At 46.3% G+C, this 16,076-nt stretch overlaps 1 protein-coding gene and 1 long non-coding RNA gene across 3 annotated transcripts in view; one reads left to right on the top strand and one right to left on the bottom strand.

Annotated features, from left to right (window-relative positions):
• The window catches only part of XYLT1 (xylosyltransferase 1), a 317,259-nt gene that overhangs the window by 4,228 nt on the left and 296,955 nt on the right, over window positions 1-16,076 (bottom strand). Inside the window, exon 12 of one of the 2 annotated variants that reach the window (XM_060122535.1) lies at window positions 14,681-14,999. In XM_060122535.1, the coding sequence (XP_059978518.1) occupies window positions 14,681-14,999 (319 nt within the window). Of the gene's footprint in view, window positions 1-8,507; window positions 15,000-16,076 lie in introns of those variants that run through there. The other variant, XM_060122536.1, reaches the window with a different exon arrangement.
• Window positions 1-16,076, top strand: part of LOC132504849 (uncharacterized) — a 228,997-nt gene that overhangs the window by 183,466 nt on the left and 29,455 nt on the right. The gene's annotated exons all lie outside the window — the stretch shown is intronic.

Below are 16,076 nucleotides of genomic sequence, written 5' to 3'. Positions count from 1 at the left end.
TGTTCCCTTTTCTCCACACCCTCTCCAGCATTTATTGTTTCTAGATTTTTTGATGATGGCCATTCTGACTGGTGTGAGATGATATCTCATTGTAGTTTTGATTTGCATTTCTCTAATAATTAATGATGTTGAGCATTCTTTCATGTGTTTGTTGGCAGTCTGTATATCTTCTTTGGAGAAATGTCTATTTAGATCTTCTGCCCATTTTTGGATTGGGTTGTTTGTTTTTTTGTTATTGAGCTGCATGAGCTGCTTGTAAATTTTGGAGATTAATCCTTTGTCAGTTGCTTCATTTGCAAATATTTTCTCCCATTCTGAGGGTTGTCTTTTGGTCTTGTTTATGGTTTCCTTTGCTGTGCAAAAGCTTTGAAGTTTCATTAGGTCCCATTTGTTTATTTTTGTTTTTATTTCCATTACTCTAGGAGGTGGGTCAGAAAGGATCTTGCTGTGATTTATGTCATAGAGTGTTCTGCCTATGTTTTCCTCTAAGAGTTTGATAGTTTCTGGCCTTACATTTAGGACTTTAATCCATTTTGAGCTTATTTTTGTGTATGGTGTTAGGGAGTGAGCTAATCTCATACTTTTACATGTAGCTGTCCAGTTTTCCCAGCACCACTTATTGAAGAGGCTTTCCTTTCTCCACTGTACATTCCTGCCACCTTTATCAAAGATAAGGTGTCCATATGTGCGTGGGTTTATCTCTGGGCTTTCTATCCTGTTACATTGATCTATCTTTCTGTTTTTGTGCCAGTACCATACCGTCTTGATAACTGTAGCTTTGTAGTATAGTCTGAAGTCAGGGAGCCTGATTCCTCCAGTTCCTTTTTTCGTTCTCAAGATTGCTTTGGCTATTCGGGGTCTTTTGTGTTTCCATACAAATTGCGAAAGTTTTTGTTCTAATTCTGTGAAAAATGCCAGTGGTAGTTTGGTAGGGATTGCATTGAATCTATAGATTGCTTTGGGTAGTAGAGTCATTTTCACAATGTTGATTCTTCCAATCCAAGAACATGGTATATCTCTCCATCTATTTGTATCATTTTTAATTTCTTTCATCAGTGTCTTATAATTTTCTGCATACAGGTCTTTTGTCTCCTTAGGTAGGTTTATTCCTAGATATTTTATTCTTTTTGTTGCAATGGTAAATGGGAGTGTTTTCTTGATTTCACTTTCAGATTTTTCATCATTAGTATATAGGAATGCCAGAGATTTCTGTGCATTAATTTTGTATCCTGCCACTCTACCAAATTCATTGATTAGCTCTAGTAGTTTTCTGGTAGCATCTTTAGGATTCTCTATGTATAGGATCATGTCATCTGCAAACAGTGACAGCTTTACTTCTTCTTTTCCGATTTGGATTCCTTTTATTTCCTTTCTTCTCTGATTGCTGTGGCTAAAACTTCCAAAACTATGTTGAATAAGAGTGGTGAGAGTGGGCAACCTTGTCTTGTTCCTGATCTTAGTGGAAATGCTTTCAGTTTTTCACCATTGAGGATGATGTTTGCTGTGGGCTTGTCATATATGGCCTTTATTATGTTGAGGAAAGTTCCCTCTATGCCTACTTTCTGCAGGGTTTTTATCATAAATGGGTGTTGAATTTTGTCAAAAGCTTTCTCTGCATCTATTGAGATGATCATATGGTTTTTCTCCTTCAATTTGTTAATATGGTTTATCACATTGATAGATTTGCATATATTGAAGAATCCTTGCATTCCTGGAATAAACCCCACTTGATCATGGTGTATGATCCTTTTAATGTGGTGGTGGATTCTGTTTGCTAGTATTTTGTTGAGGATTTTTGCATCTATGTTCATCAGTGATATTGGCCTGTAGTTTTCTTTCTTTGTGTCATCCTTGTCTGGTTTTGGTATCAAGGTGATGGTGGCCTCGTAGAAGGAGTTTGGGAGTGTTCCTCCCTCTGCTATATTTTGGAAGAGTTTGAGAAGGATAGGTGTTAGCTCTTCTCTAAATGTTTGATAGAATTCGCCTGTGAAGCCATCTGGTCCTGGGCTTTTGTTTGTTGGAAGATTTTAATCACAGTTTCAATTTCAGTGCTTGTGATTGGTCTGTTCATCTTTTCTATTTCTTCCTGATTCAGTCTTGGCAGGTTGTGCCTTTCTAAGAATTTGTCCATTTCTTCCAGATTGTCCATTTTATTGGCATAGAGTTGCTTGTAGTAATCTCTCATGATCTCTTTTATTTCTGCAGTGTCAGTTGTTACCTCTCCTTTTTCATTTCTAATTCTATTGATTTGAGTCTTCTCCCTTTTTTTCTTGATGAGTCTGGCTAGTGGTTTATCTATTTTGTTTATCTTCTCAAAGAACCAGCTTTTAGTTTTATTGATCTTTGCTATTGTTTCCTTCATTTCTTTTTCATTTATTTCTGATCTGATTTTTATGATTTCTTTCCTTCTGCTAACTTTGGGGTTTTTTTGTTCTTCTTTCTCTAATTGCTTGAGGTGCAAGGTTAGGTTGTTTATTCGAGATGTTTCCTGCTTCTTCAGGTGGGCTTGTATTGCTATAAACTTCCCCCTTAGAACTGCTTTTGCTGCATCCCATAGGTTTTGGGTCGTTGTGTCTCCATTGTCATTTGTTTCTAGGTATTTTTTGATTTCCTCTTTGATTTCTTCAGTGATCACTTCATTATTAAGTAGTGTATTGTTTAGCCTCCATGTGTTTGTATTTTTTACAGATCTTTTCCTGTAATTGATATCTAGTCTCATGGCGTTGTGGTCAGAAAAGATACTTGATACAATTTCAATTTTCTTAAATTTACCAAGGCTTGATTTGTGACCCAAGATATGATCTATCCTGGAGAATGTTGCATGAGCACTTGAGAAAAATGTGTATTCTGTTGTTTTTGGATGGAGTGTCCTATAAATATCAATTAAGTCGATCTTGTTTAATGTATCATTTAAAGCTTGTGTTTCCTTATTTATTTTCATTTTGGATGATCTGTCCATGGGTGAAAGTGGGGTGTTTAAGTCCCCTACTATGAATGTGTTACTGTCGATTTCCCCTTTTATGGCTGTTAGTATTTGCTTTATGTATTGAGGTGCTCCTATGTTGGGTGCATAAATATTTACAATTGTTATATCTTCTTCTTGGATCGATCCCTTGATCATTATGTAGTGTCCTTCTTTGTCTCTTTTATTTTTTTTTATTTTTTTTCTTTGTCTCTTTTAATAGTCCTTATTTTAAAGTCTATTGTGTCTGATATGAGAATTGCTACTCCAGCTTTCTTTTGGTTTCCATTTGCATGGAATATCTTTTTCCATCCCCTTACTTTCAGTCTGTATGTGTCTCTAGGTCTGAAGTGGGTCTCTTGTAGACAGCATATATAAGGGTCTTGTTTTTGTATCCATTCAGCTAATCTGTGTCTTTTGGTGGGGGCATTTAGTCCATTTACATTTAAGGTAATTATCGATATGTATGTTCCTATTCCCATTTTCTAAATTGTTTTGGGTTCGTTATTATAGGTCTTTTCCTTCTCTTGTGTTTCTTGTCTAGAGAAGATCCTTTAGCATTTGTTGTAAAGCTGGTTTGGTGGTGCTGAACTCTCTCAGCTTTTGCTTGTCTGTAAAGGTTTTAATTTCTCCATCAAATCTGAATGAGATCCTTGCTGGGTAGAGTAGTCTTGGCTGCAGGTTTTTCTCCTTCATCACTTTCAGTATGTCCTGCCACTCCCTTCTGGCTTGTAGGGTTTCTGCTGAGAGATCAGCTGTTAACCTTATGGGGATTCCCTTATGTGTTATTTGTTGTTTTTCCCTTGCTGCTTTTTTTTTTTTTTTTTTTTTTTGCGGTACGTGGGCCTCTCCCGTTGCGGAGCACAGGCTCCGGATGCGCAGGCTCACCGGCCATGGCTCACGAGCCCAGCCGCTCCGCGGCATGTGGGATCTTCCCAAACCGGTGCACGAACCTGTGTCCCCTGCATCGGCAGGCGGACTCTCAACCACTGCGCCACCAGGGAAGCCCTCCCTTGCTGCTTTTAATATGCTTTCTTTGTATTTCATTTTTGACAGTTTGATTAATATGTGTCTTGGTGTATTTCTCCTTGTATTTATCCTGTATGGGACTCTCTGTGCTTCCTGGACTTGATTAACTATTTCCTTTCCCATATTAGGGAAGTTTTCAACTATAATCTCTTCAAATATTTTCTCAGTCCCTTTCTTTTTCTCTTCTTCTTCTGGAACCCCTATAATTCGAATGTTGGTGTGTTTAATGTTGTCCCAGAGGTCTCTGAGACTGTCCTCAGTTCTTTTCATTCTTTTTTCTTTATTCTGCTCTGCAGTAGTTATTTCCACTATTTTATCTTCCAGGTCACTTATCCGTTCTTCTGCCTCAGTTATTCTGCTATTGATCCCATCTAGAGTACTTTTAATTTCATTTATTGTGTTGTTCATCATTGCTTGTTTCATCTTTATTTCTTCTAGGTCCTTGTTAGCTGTTTCTTGCATTTTGTCCATTCTATTTCCAAGATTTCGGATCATCCTTACCATCATTATTCTGAATTCTTTTTCAGGTAGACTGGCTATTTCCTCTTCATTTGTTAGGTCTGGTGCATTTTTATCTTGCTCCTTTATCTGCTGTGTGTTTTTCTGTCTTCTCATTTTGCTTATCTTACTGTGTTTGGGGTCTCCTTTTTGCAGACTGCAGGTTCGTAGTTCCCGCTGTTTTTGATGTCTGTCTCCAGTGGCTAAGGTTGGTTCAGTGGGTTGTGTAGGCTTCCTGGTGGAGGGGACTAGTGCCTGTGTTGTGGTGGATGAGGCTGGATCTTGTCTCTCTAGTGGGCAGGTTCACGTCTGGTGGTGTGTTTTGGGGTGTCTGTGGCCTTATTATGATTTTAGGCAGCCTCTCTGCTAATGGGTGGGGTTGTGTTCCTGTTTTGCTAGTTGTTTGGCATAGGTTGTCCAGCACTGTGGCTTTCTGGTCGTTGAGTGAAGCTGGGTGCTGGTGTTAAGATGGAGGTCTCTGGGAGATTTTCGCCGTTTGATATTATATGGAGCTGGGAGGTCTCTTGTGGACCAGTGTCCTGAAGTTGGCTCTCCTACCTCAGAGGCAGAGCCCTGACTCCTGGCTGGAGCACCAAGAGCCTTTCATCCACACGGCATTCTTGTTCCCTCCTATAGGCATCTGGTCAAACCTAGAAAAACTTCCTGTAGCTTGGACTTTTCCTGGGCTAAATCCAAGGTACTAGCCACATCTGCTGTTTTTGTCTGTTCAGGACATCCTTGGGGAAATGTTCTTCTTCCACTCTGACCATGTGATTGGGATGGTGCTGCCAATCACAGTTTCTTACCCAATCACCTGGCCACAGGGGTTGGTACATGATCCACACTCAGTCAATTATAGTACCTTGTTTGCTTGGCCCCAGTGATAGGTCCAGTGCTGGGCATGTGACCCAAGCTTGCTTGTTGGAGCCATTTCTTTTGGCAATGAGAACAAAGGACATAGATCTTTTTCTGTCGTGCAGCTTAAAGGATAAGAAGGAGGGACTTCTAGGGCCTTTTTTCTCTATCACGTGGCATCAGCTGTCTGTAGGGGAAAATAGAATCAAAGTGGGAGCAGCAGAAATGGAGGAAAAGGGGACCAGGAGTATTGAGGATCCAGTTCCCATTCTTGAGTCTCCTAGAGAGGCTCTCATTCTTGTCCTTTGCATTTTAATTTTGTTCTTTTCTGCAATTTCATGAGTCAATAGATTCTCTGCCTGATTAAACTTGTTTGATTTGGGCTACTGTTACTTGCAAGTGAAAGAACCCTGACTAACGTAGATAGGAACATCAAAAAATCATATTTGAGAACATTTTCTTGTAAGGAGCTGGCACCTTACGTGTTCTGTATCGAGTGCTTGGTTGAAACTTGGACCATGTAGGTTGGGGCAGCATGCAGCTTCCCAGCAGAGAAGGAGATCAGACCAACTAAATACGGAGGCACAGCATCAAGAGTGTCCAACACCTGACCTCAGGCCAGCCATACCTCCTTTGGGCACCAATTCTAAAATCCCACCCTTTTGACTTTCCAAGACCAGGTAAGGGGTGAATTATTCTTAGTTTGGTCTCATTCTCAGAGATCCAGCCTAGAACTCATCTCACAGCACCCTGGCAGCCAGGTTTCCAACCAACCCCACCAAAGGTCTAGAGGTAAGAGTTTTAAAGCATGGTCGTCTACATACCTACCCCCTGGAGATACCAAAGGGACTGGCTGAGGAGGAGAGAGGGAGACACTGCTAAGACAATTTCCACTCCCACTTCAAATGCACCAGCCCTCCCAGCCCCCGATTTCTTTCATTTTGTTTTATTCTATTATTTTAAATTGAAATATTTAGTTGATGTACAATATCATGTAAATTTCAGGTGTACTACATAATAATTTGACATTTGCATACATTATGAAATGACCACCAAGCTAATTCTAGTAACCATCTGTCCCCATAAAAATTGAACACAGTATTATTGACCATATGCTTTGTGCTGTATATTACATTCCCGTGACTTATTTATTATATAACTGGAGGTTTGTATCTCTTAATCTCCTTCACCTATTTCCCCCGCCCCCTGCTTCCTTCTTCCTTCTGGCAACCGCTGTTGTCCCCTGCCAGCCCCAATTCCCCCCGCCCCCACCGCCTTTTTTTTTCTGGCTGCACCACACGGCATGCGGGATCCTTGTTCCCTGACCAGGGATGGAACCCGTGACTCCTGCAGTGGAAGCACGGAATCCTAACCACTGGACCCCAGGTCTTTTTTATATAATATGGGGGTTTAATGCACAATTTTGTTTGAAAATGGGTTCCCTTAAAATAAAAATAAAACCTTTAAAACCATTAATCTGACGAACTTAAGCCAACCACTACTGTTCTCTGAACAAAAGGTGACATGTGACATGTCAAATAAATCAGTAGAAAGAAATTCCAACCAACTCTTGCATAAAAAAAGGCCCAGAAACATCCTTACTGAAGGGAAAAAATCACTATTTACTTTACAATAACGCATGTTTTGCCAAATATTATCATCAAATGTTAGATGTAAAGACAGCATCTTGGACAAATGACCCCATGCCCATATGTTAATTAAGAAATATGGCTTTATTCGCTTGTTCATTCACTAAATACTCACTGAGTGCACATACCTTGGGCTTACTGTGCTAAGTGCTGGGAACACTGGGTGAACAAGATCTTTGATCTTTCCGCCCATGGAGATTTTGGAAGTTTATCCTTCCCTTGCAAGAAAACCCTTTTTTTTTTTGGAGGACTTATCTTTGAGCAAAGGAGGGGGAGATTGGCTATAAGATCCAACTGGAAAAAAGGTTTTGGCACTATACCTGGGGTCCAACCGTCCTTCCAAACATAGAGTCACTTACCTTCTCTAACCAACTTTGCTCCAGCTATAAAGTCCCATCTGGGTCTCAGGGCCAATCTTTGCCTTCAGGATTCTGAAGGATGATTTAAAGGCATGTCTGTGACCCAGCACCTGGGCACCCTCAATCCTTGGTTGTGGCCGTCAGGAGTCACTATAAATGTCGTAATGAGGCCAACCAAAGGATGGAGAACCAGCCCTCCTAATGACTTGTGAAAGTCTCTGTGGGATAGGAAACCTTGGTTCTACTTCTGACCGTGATGCTCATATCTTGGTAGCTTCACCCATCTGAGTCTCTGTATCTTTACCTATGGGATGAAGGGGCTGAAACTTGTACTTTCCCAGAGGACTATCTGAGTTTCCATATCTGGATGAATTAGTTAAGGTAAGGCTAGCTACTGTAGTAGATAAATTCCTGGTGGCATGACATAATGCATGCTTCTTTCTTTTCACATCATAGTCAGATGGGGTGGTCTTCCATGTCACCATCTGGGGCCCAGCTCCTCCCATATTGTGTCTCTGCCCTCTTAAGTTGGGGGCTGTGTGAAGCTTCCAAGAAGAGCAGTAGAATAGACAAATTTATGAATGCCCCAAATCAAGATGATTTAAAACACTTGAGCTGGTAAATGGGGAAAGAGAGAGAGAGAGAGAGAGAGAGAGAGAGAGAGAGAGAGAGAGAGAGAGAGAGAGAGCGCGAGAGCTCTCTGGGAAGTTTTATGGGCCAGGCCTAAGAAGTGTCTTACATCCATTCCACCCACATGCCATTGGCCAGGAGTTGGTCACATGACCACACCTGAGAGCAAGGAAGTCTGGGAAATGCAGTCTAGCTGTGTAGTGAAGAGGAAAGGAAAACAGGTTGCTACACAACCGGCCAGCTGGGTATAGAAAACGCTTGCCACTTTAGATGGCAGTCCTCCTCACTACCCTCTACTTAACAAAGGGATTTAAAACCACACTTCTACCTTAACCAGGGGTATCATTTACAGGAGGGTGTTGCAATAATCTGGTTGGGAGATGACAGCAGGCTTGATTACGGAGTGTGTGCACACATCGGGTTTTCCCAGGAGAGACGGTCTCAGCAGGAGGACCGTGCAGGGAGGGGGGCGAATACAGGATTGCATGAAGATGCAGTTATCACTAAAAAGTCATACACCCACTGTTCCATAAAGACAGTATTTTTTTTTAATTTTAAAATTCTGCATCTGAAAACACAGTATGACAGAAAGCATCTATATACAACCTGCAGTGTTTTTGGTATGATACAGTATTCAGTACATCCACTGTTTTCTGCAAAAAATTTTGCTTTGTCAGACAGAAACAAACTCCCCTAGACAAAAAAATACAGCTAAGGCACAATTTCGTTGTTGTTTTTCCGCTAAATGAAAAGACAGAAAAGGTGCAAAAATGGGCCGGTAGTGCAATTGTTTCTGAGAATCACATTCTACTGCGAGGAAAAGCATTCGGATGATTGGAACTTTGATTACTGGTCAATTTCAGATAGTTCAGTATCTCTTAAAATACTCCTTTAAATAAATAGCAAAATATCTACATCTTTCAGTGTGTGCCTTTCGAATTCTCTCTCTTTTTTTAAAAACTTTATTTACAGTCTCTCTTTTTTTTAAAATCAATACATTACAAAATATTTCTGTACAGTTGTATGCGTATTATGATCTATAACAAAATAGTTATTTTTTAAAAACTATATCACCACATGTCTTTGAAAAACAATGAGGGGGACGGTAATAACTTATTGTGACGCCTCTAAAAAAAATACCCAAACGTCTTTGACAACATAATTTTATATATATATATATATATATGTATATATGTATATATATAAAGACAAAGGACGACAAAGACGATTGCGCTCAATTCCAGTGAATTTCCTATGAAAACCCTGGGGTTGTCTTTGGCCTCCATCAGCCCTGGAGCGATGGCAGGGAAATGGGGGGATTCTGCAAGTAGGTAGAGTGTGATCCCTTTGAGAACATGACCCATCCGCTGGGACTATTTAATGCTATCAATCACTTTCCAGGCAGGAAGGATGAAGAGATATATTGAGAAACTCTCCTGATTTACCCATGAATGAAGTACCTAAAGTCACCAAGTTTCGGGGGTCGGGGGAGGGCTGGAAAGCCCACGTCGGCAGCCCATCGCAGTGGCGATATGCTCTAGGAGAGTGCTTCGGGAGTTGGTTGAGGTTTAGATGAGCACCCAAGCCTTCATTTTACCCATAGGAAAAACAGAAAATTTTTCTTCAAGACGACAAGAGACGCCATTTCTATCACATCTGCAAGCTACAGCTTGGCAGCCCCTGGCTTAGGAGGTTGCCCTGAGAGCTTCAAGATGCTCTTTCTTCTCGGATGTTGGTGGAAATGGGAGGGGGAGGGTGGTTAGCTTTCCCAAAATAATTTTAAGGCCTCATTTCAAAAAGGAGAAACCTACGGCTTTTGGGGGTGGGGGAGGGGAAGGATAGGGAGGCAAACGAGGGGTGGAGAGGATGGAGCTGTGAACGGAGGTGGCAAGGTGCAGAACCTGCTTTCCTGCGGGGTGTGTAGGCAGAGGCGGCTGGAGCGTTCCCAGCCAAGGGGAGGGCGACAGAGGGCTGCCTTCTCGCTGCCTGGGGCTTGGCAAGGACAGAACCAATGACAACGTGAGGGGCAGACACAGGTGGCACGTGAAAGCCCTCCTCAGTCTTAAGAGGGGTCTGTACAGTATCTTGTTTGCCAGGTAAAAAAAGTAATACTTCTGAGAGAGCGAGAGAGAAAGAAAGAGAAAGAAAGAATTTGCATAGATTATGCATTTAGCTCCAGCAGATTTTGGACACCTTTATCCCCCCACCCCCCACCCCGGTAAACTTCTCAGCAGACACATGAGGTAGCGCCTGTGGTTGACCCATGGGCATAGTAAGGTAAGTGAGGCAGAAGCAGAGGACCTCCCGTGAGCACGGCTTCCGAAGATGTTTCCGGACATGTGGCAAGATGGCTGCTAAAACCTGGGATCTGGAGAGAGCCGGGCTGTTTGACACGCCAAGCCCTCCTCCTGAAACACATCCTGGACCTCTCTGCCTGGTAGGATGGAATTCTGGAAGGCGGGGACCAGGCCAACGTGGACCTCCGTACGTCTAAGGGGCAGCTCTTGGGGTCTGCAAATTCTGTGCCATCTTCCCTTCAGTACAAACTGTCTTGAGACCAGGAGAGCTGAACACGCCAGTTATGAGACACTTCTCCTCTGAGGGACCGTTTCTTTGGGACGGGAATGACTAGTAAGAGGTCCCCATTCCCTTCGGAGCTGGACATGAGCTGTTAGTTTTTTGCCTAGTGGTGTCATTTCCCTCCCCCACCGGGACAAGGCTAGCTTCCTTTCAAACCACGTCTCCAGAGAGCAGAGGTTGCTGGCAGCGCACAGGCTGAACTGTGAGGTTTCTCTTTGCCTACACTCTGGAAAGAAAAAAAATGCCAACATTTCAAAATCACATTTCCTATAAAAATATGGATTTCTGGCTTCCCTTACCAAATTAGATGATTCTGCTGCACTGTGCCCGTATTCTCACATGCAACTCAGGCTGGAGCTGAGATGCAGCTGTAGTTTTTTGTCTGTGTCATGCGCACACTGCAGACTACAGTACCCACCACTCCCTAACGTCTTACACCAACGGCGTCACTCATCTGTGCTAGTGTTCTGGGCCCTATAGCCACTTGTAACCCCTGCCAGCGGGTGTGGCTTCTATCTGGCAGGTGTTTGCTAACAGCTGTTTGTTTCTAGCACAGCCCCCTTGGGTGCTGCTGGAGGAGCGTGTCCTGAGTCCCCAGTGAACTTGGCTACGAAAGGGATCTTTGCTCAGGCCCCACACCCAGCAGCTACCGCCCTCCTTTCCCCTGCACCCTCTTGGCAAAGAGATCAAGGTTCCAGCCAGCATCCTCCTGGCACCTGCAAACTGGAGAACCGGAAGGAAGCATGGTCCCGCCCAGTCCCGGCATTTGCCCAGAGCAGCTGTAATCTGCCCTTTTGGGGCGGCGTGCTCATTCCTTCTCAACTCCACTGGCATTTTGAAAGTTAAACTAACAATGGCAAATGAAGTCGGAATGATTCCTGATGAGATCAGAACGGCCTTTCTCCAAAGGGAGGAGCATCTGCACTTCTGAGAACATGGGGGTCCTAGGAACTGCTCGTGCCCTCCTTGGAGACAGACCGCCTTGCACATGGCCGGGGAAGCGGGACTCAGGAAGGCTGCCTGCCTCCTGAGCGTGGTTTCCACCTGAACGTCACAGGGGTGAATGGGAAATTGGACAGAGTGTCGCAGCTTATTCAATGTGTCCTTCTCCCCCGAGCCCACGTCCCACCTCTAAGCCCTCCTGAAGTCCGAGGACCTGGTCAGTGACTCAGCCCACAGTCACTTTGCTTCTTTAATAGGATTTCCAGAGACCATGTTCTCAGGTTTTGAAACCCTCAGGCAGCCACAGCTCAAGGTTGCCTGACCAATGGCCTCTAACTAATAAATCATCCTCAGGTAGATTACAAAAATGAGTTAAACTATTTCTCCTGGGAAAACATCACCTTTGCTCAAATCATCCTGGGCTTTGTTTGAAATTCTCCCTTTTTTCCTTAAAGCCAAATGTAACATCGTCAAAGTGATTCTCTGGTTCAAAAACGGAGGATGTTGAGGAACATCCCATGAGGCCCCTGAGCGTCCCAGTCTCCTGGCGGTGAGTAGGGAATGGGGCCTGGGCCGTGGGGGTGGGGGCCGTCCCCAGAGTAAGCCAGCTCTCCCATTTCTCCACTTGTTCCCGGATGGAACAGGAGTCAGCAACGTCAGGGTGCAGGTGGGGCCCCGTCGAGGAGCCTGCAGGCTCATGGGTGCACAGGGACGTGCCAGGGCAGAGCCCCCAAAACCATCACAAATGACACACAGGGCCCTAGTGGCGAGAAGGGTGAAAGGGCGGCTCCCCGGGCGGCTTCCACAGGCTCAGGGAGGCCCTGGCCAGAGGCAGAGGCCGGGGGCAGGAAGTGGATGTGACATGGGCCTCTTGGCTCCCACAGAACTTGCGAACCCATGTGGAGCTCGTGGGCTTTCTGAGAAAGCCACGCCGAGGTCCCTGGAAACACTGGGCCAGCTCCTGGGCTCTCCTGGCCGGGTCTGACCCCCTACCATGTTCCTAAAATAGAGATCTTTTCCTCCAGGGCGTGGAGGGAGCCTGCGTTCCCTCACATGGAGGCCCACGGTTAGACTGGCGGCGGGAGGGCAGTGATGGAGGAAGCGGGGGCGCCCCAGGTTCTGCAGCCAGCACAGCCCCCCTCCGCAAGTCGCTGGCCTGTTGCGTCCCTGGGCTGGGGGCGGGTGGCGGGGATGGCTCAGGAATTCCAACACCCCCAGAGCCGGAGGGCTGAGTCACGCTAACACCCTGCATGAGGAAGAGCGAGGCGCCACTGTTCCCAAGGACACCCCACTTCTGGCCAGTGGGTGATGCTGGTTGAGGCGTTCTCCTCATGGTGTCCAAGTCCCCTGCTTCCCACTGAGGACACGGAGAACGCAGGGCAGAGACAGAGGTGATAGACAGATAGATAGATAGATAAAGCAGCAGAGAGACAGAGACAGACATGAGGGGCTGGGGGATGAGAGGGGGAGGGAGTGGAAGGGTGGGGGCAGGGGCCTTTAGTGAATAAAGGCAGCTTCAGTTAGTAAGATAACGTAATTGACAACCTGCAAAAACAGCACCTACTAATTAGTCATTGACTAAAACATATAAATAATAAATATCTAAAGTGTCCCTTCTCTATATCCTGCATGGCCCATAGGACATTCTGCCTTGCTGGGCTGGGGGTGTGAGTAGGGGGCGACAGCTGACAGGTCACTGGGAGCAAACGGCGGTACCTTCAAACCCACACTGGAGGGGAATCGCCAAGGACCAGCTCTCTGTGGGAGGACTTTTCCAAGAGAACCCTGTCCTTGGGGGGAGGGTGGGATCCGCGGAGGAGGGGGCCTCCGGGGAGGGGTCTCCGGATGAGTAGGGCAGCCCTCCGATGTACACATGGCAAGGAAACCCTTTGCGTTTCTAGTAACTCAAGCAATTTGAACAACACTGTTCTTTAGGTTTCAAACCACCAGATACTCAAGCTTCCCACTTTTACACTGCGTGTCAGATGGGCCTGTTGGCACCTTGGATAAGAAAGGGCATGAATTTAAAAACTAAATCTAAAATGCTCTTTCCTGGCCGTGAAAAGTCTGTTCCATGCAGTTTGGTCGCTCCCAGCAGCACCGAGTGTGCGATTCACAAATGTTCCAAACACCTGACCTCAGAACAAAGGGCTCAGGCACGTGACAGGTATTGCTGTACTGACCAGCTGAGGAGTTTTGCTCCCAAGGATCTCTATGCGTTTCATGGCCATGGTCCCCAAAGTTCCCACTGTCAAGGCCCAGAGGGGTCATGGTCTTGATCTCCTCGCCCACGAACGGCTGGGGGTTTGACCCTCACGCTCATGAGCATCGCCCAATTTCTGCCTCGAAGGAGGGTGGCCTGGAGCCCAGGATGTCTGGCGGTCACAGTTTGGGTGGACCTTGGCCGTGGCACATCAGCAGGCTCTCTGGCTCATCTAGTTACGAAGGAGGATGGCTGAACCTGAGAAGGGCTGGTGGGAGGCCCTGCGACGCCCGCCACCTCCCTGGGGACGGGCCCACGAGCGCGTGACTTTAGTGTCCTGTCACTTCAGGGCTGGCACAAGGGTTTCCTGGCCCAGAGGAGCTGAAGGGCGGGGCTGGAGAGCAAACCCCCCCTCTGGGCAGTGCTTTTCAAACTAGGTTTTGTAGAGCCCTTGGGTTCTGAAGAGGTACCTTAGGAGACGCCCTTGGCAAGGGACTGCCCGGTGGGCTGAGCTTTGAGAAAGAATCTCACACTCACAGCTTCAACCAGAGCAGCCTGGATTTCCTCCTCACCCGGGACCTCCCTCCGCCTACGACTTAGTCAACAAAGCTCTGCTGCTCAAAATAAAAGTTTTGGAATCACTTGTCTGGGCGGGGTGGGGGGGGGGGGGTCAGGTCATTGAGGGGAAGACAAGGAACCTGTAGCACTCGAGGATCAATCAGAAGAGGTAAGACCACCACGGTGCTGGGACTGAGCCAGCCCCACCCCCGGGAGCCGGCCTGCTGGGTCAGGTGGCTGGCAGAACCTGCTTCGGCCTCCAAACCTTCCCTCCCGTCATTGGATGGCCAGGAGAGCCCCGCTCACAAAAGGCACCCCCACCCCCGGGGGGTGGGAGCCCAGGGTCCGGCTCCCACTGGCCCTCTGGCTGCTTCCCCTTTGAGATCCGCTGGGGCCCCCACGTGCCCAGTGCTACCTGAGCCGGCCGTCGGGTTTGACTGCGCCCAGCTCCGACTTGGGGTCAGGGCTGAAGGAGCTCCAGGCCGTCTGGCTGCAGGTCTGCATGACTGGGCAGACGGTGGGGCCTGTGGCACAGATGTCCATGGCGGTCCACATCCCGCCCACCAGCGAGTCCAGCCAGCGCTCCAGTGCGGCGCCGGTGGACGCGGCGTTCCTCCGAGCCAGCTCCACCTGGGCGGGGTTGATGGGCAGGCTGAGGACGGGGTTCAGGCTCTGGAAGCTCTGCTCCATGTAGGCGCTGCGGAGGGGCCCGTTGTGCAGCCTCAATGCCTCCTCTGAAAGCCAAAGGGAACAATTACATCATTAGAAGAGCCATGGACCGGTCACCTCCTACTGTGTGCTTGGCACTGTGCTGGGCACTGCGTAGCACCATTCAGTTCGTGGGACAATCTCACGAGGAAGTTCTTTTAGCACTCGCATTGTACAGACAAAGAAACTGAGCCTACGAGGACATTCCTTCAACAGGTACGAGCCCACTTTGTGCAGGGCATGGTCCATTCACCTATTCATTCAGCATGTATTTATGGAGCCCTTTCTATAGGCCAGGCGATAATTCATTCAACACATATTTACGAAACATCTACATCTGCAAGGCATTCATTCATTTATTTATTTGATACAGATTTATTAAGTGCCAGGCTCTACTCTGCGGTGGAGCAAACCAGACAATGAAGGAGACTGCAATCCAGGGGAGGAAGAATGATGACAAGAAAGAAAGAAAGAAGTAAATAAATCAGGTCATTCCAGAAAGTGATAAGTGTCATGAAGGGAATAAATGGGCTGTGTCGAGTCAGAGCAGGGGCTTGATAAACTACGGCCCTTGGACCAAATGCGGCCCACCACCTGTTGTTGTAAATAAAGTTTCATTGGAACATGGCTATGCCCATTTGGATACATATTGTTTATGGCCGTTACCACAGCACAGCTGAGTAGCTGAGACAGAGATTGTATATGGCCCACAAAGCTGAAAAATTTGCTATCTAGCCCTTTACAATAAAAGCTTGCTGATTCCTGGGTTAGAGAGTGACAAGGGTGTTCATTTTAGCTGGGATGGCCGGGGAGACCTCTCTGCGGAGATGACATCTGAGCTGAGCACTGATTCACGGGAAGGAAGAAGCCACGTGCAGACCCTGGAGAAGAGAATTCCAGGCATTGGGAACAGAGGATGCAAAGCCTCATTAAAGCTCATTAAAGATGCAAAGCATCTTTCCCCGAATCATACAGGTGATGAGTCAGAGCCAGGGCTGGAACCCGGGTCTGTGGACCTCAGAGCCTGGCGAGCAGCCCCACCCTTGGCTGCTGAATGCCCACCATGAACTCTGTATAAGACCTGGATCTCCGCTTCGGTCCAA

This window comes from Lagenorhynchus albirostris, chromosome 15 (genome assembly GCF_949774975.1).
Source record: "Lagenorhynchus albirostris chromosome 15, mLagAlb1.1, whole genome shotgun sequence".
Taxonomy (NCBI): Eukaryota; Metazoa; Chordata; class Mammalia; order Artiodactyla; family Delphinidae; genus Lagenorhynchus; species Lagenorhynchus albirostris.
This window is presented reverse-complemented; position numbering and strand designations above follow the sequence as displayed.